The sequence below is a fragment of the Strix aluco genome, chromosome 25, assembly GCF_031877795.1.
Source record: "Strix aluco isolate bStrAlu1 chromosome 25, bStrAlu1.hap1, whole genome shotgun sequence".
Lineage (NCBI taxonomy): Eukaryota > Metazoa > Chordata > Aves > Strigiformes > Strigidae > Strix > Strix aluco.
The window spans coordinates 2,572,614-2,588,278 of NC_133955.1; the positions used below are offsets into that span (position 1 = coordinate 2,572,614).

The 15,665-nt window shown below is 45.6% G+C and overlaps 1 protein-coding gene across 1 annotated transcript in view; it reads right to left on the reverse strand.

The window, feature by feature from the left end:
• The window catches only part of PKP1 (plakophilin 1), a 42,422-nt gene that overhangs the window by 10,945 nt on the left and 15,812 nt on the right, over positions 1-15,665 (reverse strand). The window contains exons 3-7 of the mRNA XM_074850301.1: positions 14,082-14,506; positions 5,729-5,873; positions 3,841-4,048; positions 2,916-3,087; positions 673-787 (exon numbers count right to left, since the gene is read on the reverse strand). Coding sequence (XP_074706402.1) covers positions 673-787; positions 2,916-3,087; positions 3,841-4,048; positions 5,729-5,873; positions 14,082-14,506 — 1,065 coding nt within the window. The remainder of the gene's footprint in view (positions 1-672; positions 788-2,915; positions 3,088-3,840; positions 4,049-5,728; positions 5,874-14,081; positions 14,507-15,665) is intronic.

The window sequence follows — 15,665 nt, forward strand, 5'->3', positions numbered from 1 at the left end:
ACACGTGATTATATTTCCAAACAGCTGTGTTCAGCATGTGCTGCTGAAACTGGTCTTCTTGCAAAAGCTGTCCCCAAAAGAGGATTTTCTCAGTCCTGAGCTCATTCGAAATAATTTTGGTACTTTGATGAGCACTGAGGATTTCAGGGTGTCTGGCTAGTATCACAGGTGTTGAACTCCTGAAAATGTGGCTATAAACACTATTTTGTCCAAGGTAAGTGCCGTTTACACATAGCAATCAGAGTCACGGTTAGGGGACAGTCAGAAAGATGCCAGCCCCTTGGCTTCTTGTTGAATGTCATGACTTATGTGCTTGAGTCTTGCTGGATGAAGAGATGTGGTGGTGGGAAGAGCAAGAGATGGAGGTTAAGATGCTAGAAGAATCCCAGGGTGGGAGGGGGAGGGAGGAAAGCATATTGGAGGCTCAGGAGCCAAAATATTTTGCTCTGTCTCTGTATTTGGTAAAGGGAAATTGTAAAACCCACCTCTAATTCAGGCCCAGAGCACAGAGGACTTGCAATCCTACAACAGATCGCACTGGGATTTGGGAGCCACAAAGAGTCCAATCTCCTCTTGTGCTTGTTTGAAAGGGATTTAGAGATATTCCCAAAGTTGAAATTATTAACTACAGGGCTGAACTCTAGCAAACAGCTTGTGGTGAGCATCTGGTACCTTATCATCAGGTCGGTTAGAAGCCACGCAGTTCTGGGCGTAAGTCATGACTGAATCAATCAAGCCAGGGTAATTCCTCATGGTCTGGCGCCCCATGTCTGCAGAACTCAAGTTTCTGAAGAAAGATGTAGCAGAGCATGTCAGGAGAGAAATAAGAAGGAGGGTTAGTTGGGTTCACTTACTAGTCTCTAAGGGCTTTGTTCTGGCTACAGCTGTAATTGAATTTAAGGATATTTTTGTAGGTTCAGCAAGGCTGGTGTACTGCTCTCATTTTGGAGGCCTTCTGTAGGGCTGCACTGGTGCGTAGCTCTCTTGTTGATCTTTAGGACTGATTTCATCTAGGAAAATGCCCTGTTAAGGAGCTCTGCGTAGAAGACATCCTCGTAGTGGGACTAACTATGAGCAATATTTTGCCTTAGAGGCTATGCATGTGACACTACACACACTCATCGCCTCCTTGGAGGTTTTTCCAAAGAGAAGACTGAACAAAGACCACCTGGGTTTATTGTGAAGATCAGGAAGATGCATATGGTTGTAAGCATGGAGCTACACAGGCTCGACAGCAATATTTGTGTGTGAAATGGGCAGAGATGCTGAAGAGCAGCAATCGCTCTGACCAGAGGGATTGACCAGTTTGTAATGTTGTAACTTATTCCTGAGCACTGGTTGCTGCCAGGACAGAGAAGTTTTTCCAGTAACAGGAAATGTTTTTTGTTGTTTTGTTGGGTTTTTTTTCTTCCCTGTTTTATTGCCTTGTAGCTTGCAAATGAAAAACAAAGAGAGGTTGGCAGTCGTTGTGAGATATTCACTCCAGGCGTTCCAGAACTGGGTTTGATGTTCACTGTGATTTGCAGCCTCCTCATTAACATGAATTCATCTGCAATCCAGAAATGCTTGAGCAGCAATGGCTCGAGCCCAGGGCAAACCCAAGGCTGTTCTCATCTCTGCGTTATGATGTGGCAGGGCAGTGAGTCAGAGCAATCCTGGCTCACCCCTCAGAGCAGGGGCTCCGGACCCAACCACCCTGCTTTCCTTACTCGGCTTGCTCCCCAGTCCTGATCCCCCCCAGCCTTTTGAGCTCCTCACTGACCTGCATCTGGCAGTCTTCACCGGTGTTGAATATTACTGACACAGACTGTGGTAAGTCTCAGGAGGCAGAGCCTGCCTTGAGTTAAACTCCATGGAGAGCTCCTTCCACATGCTTATACAAATCATCATACTCTTTCCTTCATTTTAATTAGATATTTTGTGGCATCGGTGGGTTGAGATGGTCTTAAAAGTGAAGCACCCCACATGCAATGTACACCACACATCTTGACGTGCAACAGTACAGGGAAGGTGCCTTCCAAGACAGGGAAGGGAGCAGCACTCACTATCTTTCAGACACGGTTCCCAGCCACAGAAGATGATAGCATCACGTCTCAAAAGGCCCCTACCGTATTCACCCATTTCGTTTCATAAGCAGATACAGCTCCTACTAGCTGCATGTCTGGTAAGGGTGTGGTCAGCGCTGCACTCCCTCGGGGAGAGCTTCAGTTGATGAAAGTACCTAATTATACAGGGTATTTTTTTTTTTCCCCACTTGTTCCCAGTAAGACAAGGAGCTTGCATCCAAGTGGAGGAGGGTGGTAGGAGAAACAGCAAGTCAGGGCGAAGATCCTCTACAAAAGGGCTCTGGCTTTCCCGTGAAAAAAATAAACTACTCTGGGCTCAGTCTGCACCTCCTGTTTTGTAGCTGACCCGCCTGATGAAATGAGCCAGGAAAAGTCCAGGGCAATGGGGCTGCTCTGTATTAAAACAGTTATTAAAATCAGTGGGAAAATGCTTGTTTTCCCTATATAGAGAATTCTTTTTTCACCTAAAACCCAAACCAGTTTGTTTTCTAGACACTCTGGAAGCCTCAAAAATCTAAGGGCAAAAAGTGTCAAGTTTCCTGGTCTGAGCTGAATACTGTCAGGTTTCAGTATTGCAGCTCTCCTGTGACAACACAACTTACATTTTTTAGGCAGAGACTTAGCAAGAACAGACTTATTTAAAAAAAAAAGAAAAAAGCTACTGGGAAAAAAATTTTAGATTTAATTTTTTCTGCACCTTCTCTTAGTCAGGAAAACTTTCTCAGGGAGTTTTTTTTTTTTTAATACAGTTGCAGTGAGCGTGTCTTTAGCTTATTGTAGGAGGATTTAGACAGCTTCAGCTTTTGAAAACAGACACAAGCTACGGTAAGTTCCTGTTTGATGACTCACCTCAAACACCCTGTAGCATTGAAGAATACTTCTGGGTCAATAATTGTCCTATTGCAGCTGCCATCAGACCAGCCAGAGAAAGGGATGATAACACAATCTGTCAAGACGGGGAGGGCCTCCTGTATCAACTCTTCTTTTAATTCATCAGTGGAGGAGAGGTTCCAAAGCAGTCCTAGGAAGGAGGTGGGAGACAAGCTCAAGCAGAGGGTCACCACACATTAGAAACTTTCTTTAGGTCTGACTGAACTCCAGCAACAAAGTCCTTTTTCACTCCATCCCTCTTTGACCTAAGGGTGCAGAGTCTGCTCTAAACTCCAGACTCTGTCTATCCATATGGGAGACAGGCAGGATGGGCACCAGGAGCATGGTATCATGTGGAGGTGGGCATATAAGCATCCTTCCTCCTCCCAGAATTGGTGTTTATTGCCATTAGGCTGCAGGGGGAAGGCATCTCTCCAGGGATCTTGTAAAGGCTTGCACACAAGACCTCAGTCACAGCTGGGGGTGACCTGCACCAACAAACTCGTGTCAATCCTTCAAGAAATGGTGAGATACCAATGAGATAACCCGCCCAACCATATTGGGGTTGCCAGCATCCTTGGCCTTCCCTGGGAACAGCACGGAGGCCAGGGGTGCAGGAAGGCATGGGAATGGCAGGGTGACCTCAACTGTGAGGGGAAACCTGGGGCAGGTGCTTCCCCAGTGGGTACTCTGATATGAGGAACCCTTATGGGAGGAACATCAAAGTGCCAGGACCTCCTCTACCTTCTGTTTTAGGTTGCCATTTGGTGCAACAGGAGCATAAAACATCCTCTTTGTGGTATAGCAGCACCATGGCTACTGGACCTTTGCGTGCTGGAGCAACATGGACCACAGACAGGGAGGACCATGGTCCTTGTTGAGGCCTGAGCAGTCTGCAGTGTACCTGTCAGTTGTTTCTGAATTTCAGTGTTTCCTGTCCTCCGTAGGAGGCTCACGCACTCCCTTATCCCATTCTGCCGCCGCGTTTCTATCTTGTTGGTTGGATTCTTGAAGACCAAATTTCGGAGGGCTCCAGCTGCCGCCCGCTGTACGTTCTGGTTTGTGCTGCGGAGCAGCTCGACGAGCTTGGCGATTCCCCCCAGCCGATAGACCTGTACCAGGAAAGACGTGCCACCATCAGCATGGTGTGCTGAGCATCGCTGGGACAGGGACAACTAGAACTCATGGCCATGCAAGAAGTCAACACGGCACATACTCAGGGGAGCTGGAAAAGCAGACCTGGCAGTAAAGGATGGCTAGAGCTTGCAAATGGTACATCTAGTTCAGGCCGTAGATAATGAGCACAAAGGTGCTGGCCTTGAGCTTGGAGCTTATACTCTTGAAGTGGATGTCTATGAGTAATGGCCATGGACCGAATCCTTTGCTGATGTAAATGTGCTTGCTCCCACAAACTTTCACCTGCCTCCATCAGTTTGCATCAGGTGAAAATGTTGCTCTGCCTATCTGTAGAGGCCATTTATAGCAATACAAATGACATGATGTGGTAATTTATCTGCATCCTGAAATCACAGGCTGAGCTTAGAGGGATAGTCATGGTACAGTGTAAACACCCTCGAGGTCAGCCAGCAGCAGTACTGGGCCATACTCCAGCACTCAACAGGGGCAGCATCAGAAAGGGGTGTGAACCCCAACCTGCAGGACACCACACGCATGCCGGGAAGGTTTGAAGGCAAATTCCTCCAGCTGAGCTCTCCAAAATGATGAGGGCTCCTGCTGTAGGATGTCCTCTGTACCAGGTCTCCCAGGGATATGATCCCGCGTGGAGCCCCTCCTGGCACAAACCAACCCATCAGCTGCAGATTTGCTGACAATAGAAAATGAATGAAGACCTTTTAGAGAGGAAAGAAAACAAGGGTGCGCTCGAATGACTCACATACCTGCTCTGACACATCTTTCTGGGAAGCGATGGGACAGTGCTCACAGAGTGTTTTCAACGGTAACGAAGGGTGTGGCCACCCCACAATTAGTGACTGTAAATTGGGCTGGGGTACCTGCACTCAGTTCAGCCCCAGCAAGGACACAGAGGTGGAGCCCCACACTGTGCCCGTATGTCCAGCTCCACTATTGTGCCAGGAAATGGAAAGCCACCTCTATAGGGATGGAATCTTGATAAACCCATGTTGGCATGACTGCAAACACGCCAGGGCGAGGATAAACTGTGACAGTCTTGCTACATCCTTGAGACTGCCTCCTTTGCTGCATGTTGGCATAAATTTAGTAATCGGAAAACATGAGCATAAGAAAAAGAAGCTGGCTTCTGTTTGATCAAATATCTTTGTGCATGATCACTAATTATCCCATTGGCTTAGATGGCTGAAAATGGCTGAAAACAGCTAAAATGTCACTGAACAATGCACAATGAAGATCACAGTGGGATTTAGGGCAATTTTGTGTGGCTCTGACACTTCAGCTCTGAGATAGTAAAGGATTCATGTGTAATGGGATGCAATTGCATCCAGGAGAGGACCCTGCATCTGGCTGGTTGCTCCCAAAACTCATCAATCTGTGTCACAGCAGCTTATGGTGATAATGTGGAGTCTCCTCTGCTGCCTGGTAACTATTCCCCTGTGTTAAAATCCTGACTGACTCTTATTAAGAGAAAGTGGCCACTAATAGTTGAAAAATCTACTTAATTAATTTCTGAGTGTGACTAATGAGGTATAAGGCTCCACCATGAAAATCAAGGGAACCTATGGATCCTTGGTACTGAGGAAAAACTGAGTTGCCATCACATCCAGCGTGACAGCAGAGCTGTGAAGGAGTTTGCTCACCTCTTGCTTGGCAGACTCATCCTGGAAGCAGGTGTGCTGGAGGTAGTAAGCACCCATGGCCTGGTATTTGTCATCAGAGGAACACAGAAGTTGTATGGCTTTCTGGATGGTCATTGTACCGCCGTCTATCTCATCACCACATATTCTGTGTTAAAGAGAAATACAGCACTGGTTGAGTACTCAGCCAAAAGTCATTACCGGAATTATTAGGAAGGAATCAATTAAAAACCATAAAATATTATCACATTGCTGCATAATCCACAGGGTGCACCCCTCGTGCATTTCTCTGTCTCAATAAAAGAGATGATAAATGTGGAAAATATACAGTGGAAGACACTAAGATTAATAAATTATGGATCCAGTTTATCCAGAAACAAAGGAGACGACAGAAGATAAAAGCTCAGTTGAGGTGCTAGACGGCTACTCGTGTCTAAAGTGAAAGGTTTAATGAACAGAGAACCATATTCACTGTTGATCAAATAAAAGAATTAGTGGACAAGAGTGAAACCATCCATCAGGTTATTAGGGCAATCTAAAGTAGACAGATGCTTTTCCCACAGCATGTAATCCTTTGATGTGAGATGTGGTGGAAGCAAAAACATGAGAGCAGTTGATGGTCTCAGAAGGCTAGAGCAGATCCCTTAGGAAAAGGCAACAGGCATGTCTGGAGTGATGAGATGGAGAAATATTGAGTTTATGAAATACTAATAATAGCACTGAGACAACCTGCTCCCAGGGTATGTTTACATTGGTTGTATTCAAGCTGTTCATAAAAGTTGGTCACTGTCATCATCCCCTGTTATAGGTAAAGAATGTGCCTACAGACTCCAGAGGAAGGATATGAATACCTCTGGAGCAGGACTGAAATCTTGGGAAAAATACAAACACCTGAAGATTTGTCCACTAGTTTAGAAATATGAAGGTCCTGCTCTCTTTAGCTTGTACTTATTTAGCATCATGTGTGATGTTTTACCCACATAAAATTAGAAAAGGGTACAAACTTTCAGACTGATGAAGGGGCTCTGAACTGCAAAGCTTGTCTGTGTTTCCAGTTATATCAGTTAGTCTAATGAAAGTTACTACCTCATCTTAGCATCCTTGCACCTTAGGCCTGCAGCTGGTTGCAACAGGATCTCTGCTCACAGCAGCAATGTCTCTGTTAATTTGCATCAGAGTAAATGACCACACAAGTTCAGGACTGAGAAGAGTCAAAACCCAAACTCTTGTTTGGTTATTACTATTTCAGCAGTGACGGGATACAAATGGGAAATGCTTTGTTAACAGTGGATGAAATCAAAAAGTGTGGGGGATTTGCTAGGACAGCTAGGTCGCTGTTGTGCCTGACTGGTGTTATTCCCTGTTCAGGATCCAGCTGTGACTGATGGGGAGTTTTACCTGGAGATCGGGGAGATCAATTCCCATTTGAACCACATTAATTTGTAGACAAGCTCTTGCTCCATGTCATACTAGTGACTGACTATGTAGAGGGGCTGATCATCTTCAGACAATCCAATAGACTAACCAATCAGAGTGGTTTTTAATAAGTTCTTTAAATGAACCTGTTACATTTGAAGTATTAAATATTACTACAAGGGAGTGGCTTCTTCTAGGCACAGGATACGCAGACTCATTTTGATTGTGCCAAGAAAGGACACCCGAATGTGGTCACCATCACCAGCAGCTTACAATAAGATAACATATTTTGTCCTTAAGCATCCAGAGGCTCACCTCCACACAGCACAGGCCAGTGAATAATATCCACAATTCTATGGCAAATTTCATACAAAATGTCAAAAGCCAACAATTATGCTGTGACACTGGAAGATAGAATGAAAGACTGTTTTATCTCCCCTTACCCTCATTGCCATAAAGTTGCAGTCAGTTTAAATTACTCATTTAAACACCCATGTAGTCAATGGAGAGGAATAGGTGCTTCCAAATGTCTTAGACATTCTTCCTAAGACAGGAAGACCTGCCCTCTGGAGATACCTCTGCCTCTGTTGGTATACAGGAATGATAAACAGTCTTGGACTGGATCTTAAGCATTCAATGTCTTAGGTTAGATGAACCTCATTCCACTAACAACAAAACATAGGATTTTTCACCAGTTTGAACCTCTCAAAACTTGGCTCCAAGAAACTTCCATTACACTTGCAACAAAGAAACACTGAACTGAGAAGACAAAGTTTAAACTAGAAACTAAGGAACCTCAGTAATCTTTGGTTTGAATCCAGGACTTTTTCTTAGTCTTTTTCATGTTCCTGAGACACACAATAGAGCTGAGGCACCAATGGATCTGACATGAGTAGCATCAGAGGAACTTCTCCTTTGGGAATTCAGACCTGGGCTGGTAGTGTGGGGAGGGAGGCATAGTAATAAAAACACTAGGTCAGTGGCCATGAAGCATATGTAATCATGGTGAATTTTACTTTTTTCTTTTTAATTTACCAAATTGAGAAAACCCCTAGATCAGGTGCACTTTTTATGAGAAAGAAGGATGTCTGCTTGGTCCAGCTACTCAAGGAAGGCAATTTTCCACACATCTACTCCATAAGAGGACCAAACGCTCCTTCAGCAGGGGAAAACTAGGCATCCAGGTCCACTTCTGTGTAGGAAAAGATGGGAAAGGTTCCATTTCCCCTGCTGGCTCACCAACAGAAGTTCACAGAGGATGAACAGCTGGGCTCAGTCATGCCGCCCAAGAAGAAGCAACGACTTCTCCTAGCTGAGAATATAATCACCCTGGCAAAGCCCATGCTAATGGGAGATTGTTCATCAGCCAGTCATGGATATTCCTAACCAGATCTACACTACGAGAACAACAACCTGCTCCAAGACAAATTCTTGGACTGTGGCCATCCCTAACCTGGGCCAATGTGCCTGGTAGGAAGAGCTCCAAAGGTTGTTCTTCTTCCACAAGAAAGAAGCAATCAGAATAGGGAGAGACCTCAATTAGAAATGATTCAACAGAGACAAATTAGATGATCAGATTCAGGTGTGGAAGGGAAACAAATACTTAAGAGGATCAGTATCATAGAAAGGCAAATTCCCTCATTTGATACTAATGCCTTTCGTTCACTTTGTATTAGCAGATTGTTTTGCATTGATCAGATCTAAGTCTCCATCCTGGCTGCCGGGGCTACAAGTTCCAGGACAGAAGGAAGCCAGAAAACTCTAACAAATTCCACTGTTCCTTAAAAACAGAGTGTCTAGCACATCCAAGCCTTCCAGAGTCAGGCCGCAGTGAAGCAAACCCAATAGCAACGCTCCATGCCAAGCAGCCACTTCTACTACCTCTGGGACATGGCACCAAGGTTTTGATGCCACTGAAAGCTCAGCTGGAGCTTCCCCTCAGGCTTTGCTTGGTGGGTTGATACCACGGAATATGGGCACAGACTGGCACTGATTGACACTGAGCTAGGGAAGAGGGGATCCTCATCATGTGCAACCTCACCATGTGAACTCTGCCAGGACAGCATCAACAGCAACCCTGCCAAGAGTGCTCCACAACAATTGATTTGGATGCAAATGCACAGTGCAGGCAAGTTCAAATCACAAGGAGCCAGCACTGTGAAATAGTCATTTTAGAGGCAGTTTATCCCAAATAAGAACAAACCAAAATGAAGGTGGCTGTCATTGTACTGGTTTCATTGTGTGACATAACCCTGGAGAATTTATGTTTCGATACTGATCACCTTTATTTATACAAAAAAGAGAGAGAAAACACCCTCAGTACCTTTTCTGACTCTTTCAATAACTTTTGGATGTTTTGACTGTTTATAGTATTTCCAGAGAGACTGAGCTACTGCCTAGGAATGAATGGTCACAGGACACAAACTTACTGTCCCTGATCTTTAGCCACAGCTCAGAGGGGCTGATTGCAGCTCACCTGGGCCCAAGCCAGCATCAGACAAATATGACTGTATGGAAAATTCAGAGGGTTGCCCCAGCTTCTACTGCCTCCTCCATAGCTGCCAGCCGGGGTATTCAAGGCCTTTAACAGAGTAGCACCATATTTCCAGATGCCTTGAGAGACACTTGCTTTCACATGATCTCTAATGAAGTGTTTTCGGCTCTTTCTCCCATATTCAGAGAACACCAAAGGGAAATGCATCCATACCTTAAAATGAGGCCAAAGGTACATGTGGTATTATGGAAGACAACGCATATTGTAAATGGCTCCTGATCTATATCAGTAACCCTTAAGCTGGGGAATGTCTGCAGACACCCCAGCTCACCTCTTCATCTTCACAAATCAGAATACCCTGAATCCTTCACAGGGGGTGAGATTAGGCTGGTCTCTCAGTAATGTCTCCAGCTAAGACACCTGGGTTTCCCCTGAAGTCAACCAATGGGCACTGACTTTGTTAGAGGGTAACTCACTGACCTGCCTTAGATTTCACCTCCATTGGCCACTGACTGCATCTCTGCAAGGGCAACAGCGGCACCCAGCACAGATGCAGGTGCCTCCTGAAGAAGTGACATGCACGAAACCAGCTGACGATTGCACAGACTATTGCAGAGCCACAACCACCACATATCATGATCTAGCCTGGCCCTGGGCTGTCAGTCCCATGTGTGTGTGGTATCTGAAGCACTACGAGCAACACATCTACAAGCAGAACTAATACAGTGCCAGCTGGCGGTAACCACAGCTTTCTGTACCTCAAGTTCCAGCTGGGGAAGACACAAAGACTCAAAGTTTTCTAGTCTGCATTAACATCACATTCTTTATCACTACCTGATGACCAAGGAGGATGTAGAAACTTTTTTCCTGACTGGGCTGAATTGCAACATGTTATTTAGCTAAAAGCTGGCTAGCTCAACATGACACACTGTCATTTGGAGCCTGTTGCAAGTACCACCCATGAGAGGAAATGGTTAAAAGCAGGCAAATATGCATAGTCTTTACCAATTGCTGAAACCCCTGTTGCTGACAGATTCCAGGATGAAAGGCTGCAGATCTGTGGGATGTCACAAGAGCCAAAAAACGAGAAGAGTTCTGGGGAGAAGAGGAAACCCTTGGACAACAAGAAGGCTCCCTCCAGCTCTATCAGATAGAAGAACTCACTTCAGAGAACTGTATTGTGGCAAAATATGAGTGCTGCTCTTTGAGAACTGCCTTTGGGCAGGAGCCAGCAGAGTAGCCCATGAACTTCTGAACCCAGGACAGATATACTGAGCTTGGAAATGTTGTTCCAGATATGACATAATGCTTACAAAGGCTTAAGCCCCTGAGTGGTAATAGAGAAGCATGTCTGGAAGGGACATCAGAAGGTCCCATTCTGCTCACTGAGGCAGGATCATAACAACTGAGGTGGTGGAAGTGAATATACTTTAGGAGGAGGGTTCTCAAAGCCAGTCAGTACCATTTAACCTCCTGATCTGAACAAACAGTGCAAAACTCAGATTTCATCACCAGAACCGATACTATGGGCTGAGTAAAACCCTACATCATAGTTTACTTTGTCATAGAATGACACTGTCCACAGTCACTGCATTACAGAGCAGTTTTGTATCACAAACAGACCCAGTGGATCACAGGTCCCACTGTCATCATTCTCACAGCAATGGAAATCACCCCACTGGATCACCTCTGAAAGCGTGGAAAATATCTAGCCCTTCCCTTCCTCATAGAGACGGTTTGCTAATCTGCAGACAAGATACCCACCTACACAGGAGATTTGCAGCATGAAAACTGAACACAAAATTATCCTTGTTATAAAGGCAAAAACTCTACCTGAAAAACTACTAGAATAGGAAGAACAGAGCCCCAAACAGGGAACTACCAGCAGCTATTACCCAGCTAAGCCCTCTTCCTGCATGTGGAGGTTAATAATGGGATGCCTACAAGCAAACCTCTCCCTACTCAAAGACCAGGCTACCCAAATGAAGATCGAGCTCTCCAAGTGCAGAATCCTCCAATCAGAAACAGTCCTACACAGCAAAGAGAGCCCATATACGGTCCTAACCCATCTCTGAAGGCCCCTTCCCAACAAAAGCACACTACAGACCAAGGCTAAGAGTGGGGCCTTATACAGTCAGATACTTTATAAGGGCTAATGGCCTTCCAAATAAGTAATGTTTTCAAAGAGGACAACTCCTTGGTATGTTTCCAAAACTTCAAGGACAACTGCTGCCAACCTCATCTCCTTTGAGTCAAGAGCAGAAGCGTTTGTACAAACTGCTCTCCGAACTAATCCAGCTCTGCAGTGAGTTTCATGCCAAGCAGGGGGGCGTGCACCAGCCAAATCAGATTTACTCAGGGGACACAGCCCCAGCTGAGCCTACGACTTGCAGCCCAACGTTTCCACATCAGAACCAGTTCTGCCAGATGAGCCATGCCCCAAGCCAGGAGAAATGTATAAATGCAGCCACTCCCTAACCAAAGGGCATCCAGGGCTGGAGAGTATTCCTCTCACAACAGCAGTTCTTCTCTTCAGAAAATGCCATTATTCTTCAAGTGATCTTTCCAAAGCAATGACCAAGCCTACAACCATGAGCTCTGTGCAGTGCAGAGTAGAGCTTGCTTTGGAGAGAGCCTGCCTGCCTGCAACTAGCTTCTCAAAAGCAGTATTTTCCCTGGGCAGAAGCCAGCTGCAGTCCCATGCCATCCCTCCCACTACACTTTTATGCTCTTTAGTCAGAAATTCCCTAGAACAAGTTACTTCCAGTTTATGTAATATCTCTGGTTCCTATTTCAGAGTAATTACAAAGCTTCTGAAAGTAGCAAGCCAATGCCACCAGTGCTCCAGGTTGGCCAGGTTAATTTTACATGCGTTAAACATGAAGTAACTGGGCACATGGGAAGCTGAGGTTTCATGACAACATGCTAACGGGCGAGTGGCATTTCTTGGCATGCACACTCTGGGACATACTTCTCCTACTCAATACAAAACTGAGGAAGCTGAGACAGAGAAGAATTAGCCAGAGAAATCTGAAAATCAACATTCAGATATGAAAAAAAGCATGATTTGGCTCACACTGCTGACTGTGAGAGGGGATTTTCTCAATGTCTACATCACGCCTTGGGTCAACAGCTCAACAATCTCAGGCCTTCGGTGTGAGTTACAACAAAGGTTATGAGCCCTGTTAATTAGTCTCACACTTAAGCTGCAGTGTGCAAATTCTCTTTTGGACCAGGGACCACTAGGAATGAGCTTGGGATCTTCTACGGCTTGTCTGACAAGCTGCCATGTCTCTCTGGGAGTTGTGATAACTTCTGGGTTGGTGCAGAGCAGGCCCTGTATGACAGTGATTCAACAACGGTAGTGCAGTAGCCCCTGGGAACACTTGTGGAAGACACAGACCCTCCTTCTCCAGCCCAATAAAACATTGCAACCCTGAACTGCAACACATCACAGCTCAAAACATGACTATGGTTTGTGCAGACTAAATCTCTTCCAAGACTATGGCAGAATGTGGTCGGTGCTCCAGAGCTGGAGGCAGTGTAGCCATCAGCATCAGGGCAGCTTTGAATCAACATCACCGTAATGTCATCAAAACCCCACAAGGTTTTATTTTAGTGAGAGTTCTGCTGCATTGCACGGATATATCAGCTTGGGAGCGTCTGAGCTCACTGGTGTGTTTTACATGCCCTATTGTTGTAGGCAACATTTACAAGAAGGGACCTGATGCTAACTGAGACATGAAGGGGACATCCTCCACCCTTGCATAATTGGGACTGCATGCTCTGGACAGGAAGGAATTGAACAGCTTCCGTCCCCTCCTCTTTCCTGGCTAGGTAAACCATTCCAATGAAGCTATTTATTTCAATTTCGACCTCAATTTTTTCTGGAACCCAAATCAAACCTTTTGGGCAAATGAAGCAAGGGCTGGGTGGAAAGACAGGGGTAAATATGACCACTCAACAGGTTCTCAGCTCTGCTCTGAGTCAGACCCTCAGGAATCAACTCCTTCAAAGTTAGTTGATTTTTTAGGTTTGTTTTCTGCCAAATCAAAGCAGTGTGACAGCCAGGAGAGGCACCCAAAGTGTACACCAGGCTTTCAGTTCTTCACCTCCCCACCTTCATCTTGCAAAGGAGCTGTCGGCTAATAGCACCACAGAGACTGGGGGATCATCTTGCCCAACATCACACAGCTGCAGCAGAGATATATACACTGAGCCAGATATGGGTTTCTCTCCATAGCCCATGGAAAGAAGTAAGCCCTTTAAGAGCGTGACTCATCTGACCCACTTTAGACTTTACTGCAGGATGTGATTAAGCGCGGTGTGCACTGGTGAGCAGATCTCCAGTGGCTACAAAGCAGCTCAGGTGTCTAGCTCTGATGGACAGACCTCCACAGCAGATGTCTACATTTACTCAGATTCAGCCCACTGCAGCAGACTTACTTGGAGCTGGACTGAGCCTGTCCATAAACCACGTCCTGCTTGCAGCTCATCATGGGCTGGGCATAGACCACATCAGGCTTGTTGCTTGAGGGGCAGGAGAGGGCCCGTGCTGGCATTTTTTTACTTGTCCTGGTAGTTCCTTGCTGGGTGCTACAGCTGCTGTAGATGCTCTGGCGGTTCAAGGTTGCCTTGTGCTCTGCCCGGCCCCCCACCTGACTCTTCCTCAGCGTGCCCCGGGGTGGTTCGCAGTAGAGGTCGGGCTCACTCCTGCTGCTCTTGATGTTCTGCACAAAGCAGTAGTCGCTGCCAGCCCTGGCAGGGCTGCAGACAGCCTTGCTGTAGTGCTTGCTGCCCCAGCCCTCCATCTGGCTGTACGAGCTGTAGCGCCTGTTCTCCATGTCCCGCTTCAGGGTCCCGTTGTACAGCTGGTCAAAGAGAAAAGACGAGACAAAATATTAGGAAAGGGTTGAGCTACAGATCGACATTTCCAAGCCTACTCCTGCGTGGGTGTCACAGCTACCAAATTCCTACATCTCAGGTATTTTTGTGGCCCCAATTTTACAGGAGGTTAACCCACCTGCAGCCCTTACAAAGGTGCCAAACCTTCCCTTGAAATCTGAGGACACTTAGCGATCACGATATGGCATCCAGGAGCTTGAAAGCAGAATTGAAAGCTCAAACATGACCCTGGCATTAGAGAAAATGCCTTATTTCCAACATATGGGATCTAACACAACCTGTAATTAGAGAAGCTCACATCGTATCTCTTGCCATCACAGAGAATGATGTCCCATTCTGACCTTCCAGCAATGCTTGCATTTATTTTTAATTTCCTATGCTATTTTGTTCCCCTTCCATTTGTAAGTTGCTTAGGGAGGGAGTAAAGGGAGTGAAAAATAAGTAAGAAGGGATTCTTGAATCTCATTGTGCCAGGAAACAAGTGGAGACAATGAATATCTGCTTATGAGTTACAAGGTGTGTAGTATCAGCTCATATAATGGGATGTTCTCAGAACAATGAGGGATGTGCAATAAGACTTGAGATGACTAAGCCAAGAAGGAAAAAAGAAGAATAAAAGACAGTAAAAGAACTACCTACAATTAATCAAACAAAAAAATGGCTTTATCTGGCCTGCTGTCAGTTCAAAATGTCTTCACCACTTCACCAAAAGTCCTCCAGATTTGCCCCAAGTACACCAGAATTGAATCCAAAATTCTTTTGTAATATTAAACCTTTTGGATGTCAACGATGGCACTTGGAAGCCTGCAGCGTTGTATCCAAGTGAGAGACGAGTCACTAAGGCGTGTACTCCAGAAAGGAAAATAAATAAAATCATTTTAGTGTTGTTTGCCCCATGATACTGATTTTTTTTCCCCACTGCATCCCCCTCGGCACACTGGCAAGCAGATCTCCAAGACATACAGCAAAGAGGCACGAAAAGAAGTAAAGAATAAAACTACCTGCCCCATCCCGCTTTGGTTTATCCTAGGAAAGCTCATCTGTGGTCTCTTGGTCTCTTTCTGGGCCAAGGTTTTTTTTCTCACCTAATTTTAAGCAGCGGTACTTTGGATGCCTCTTTCTGCA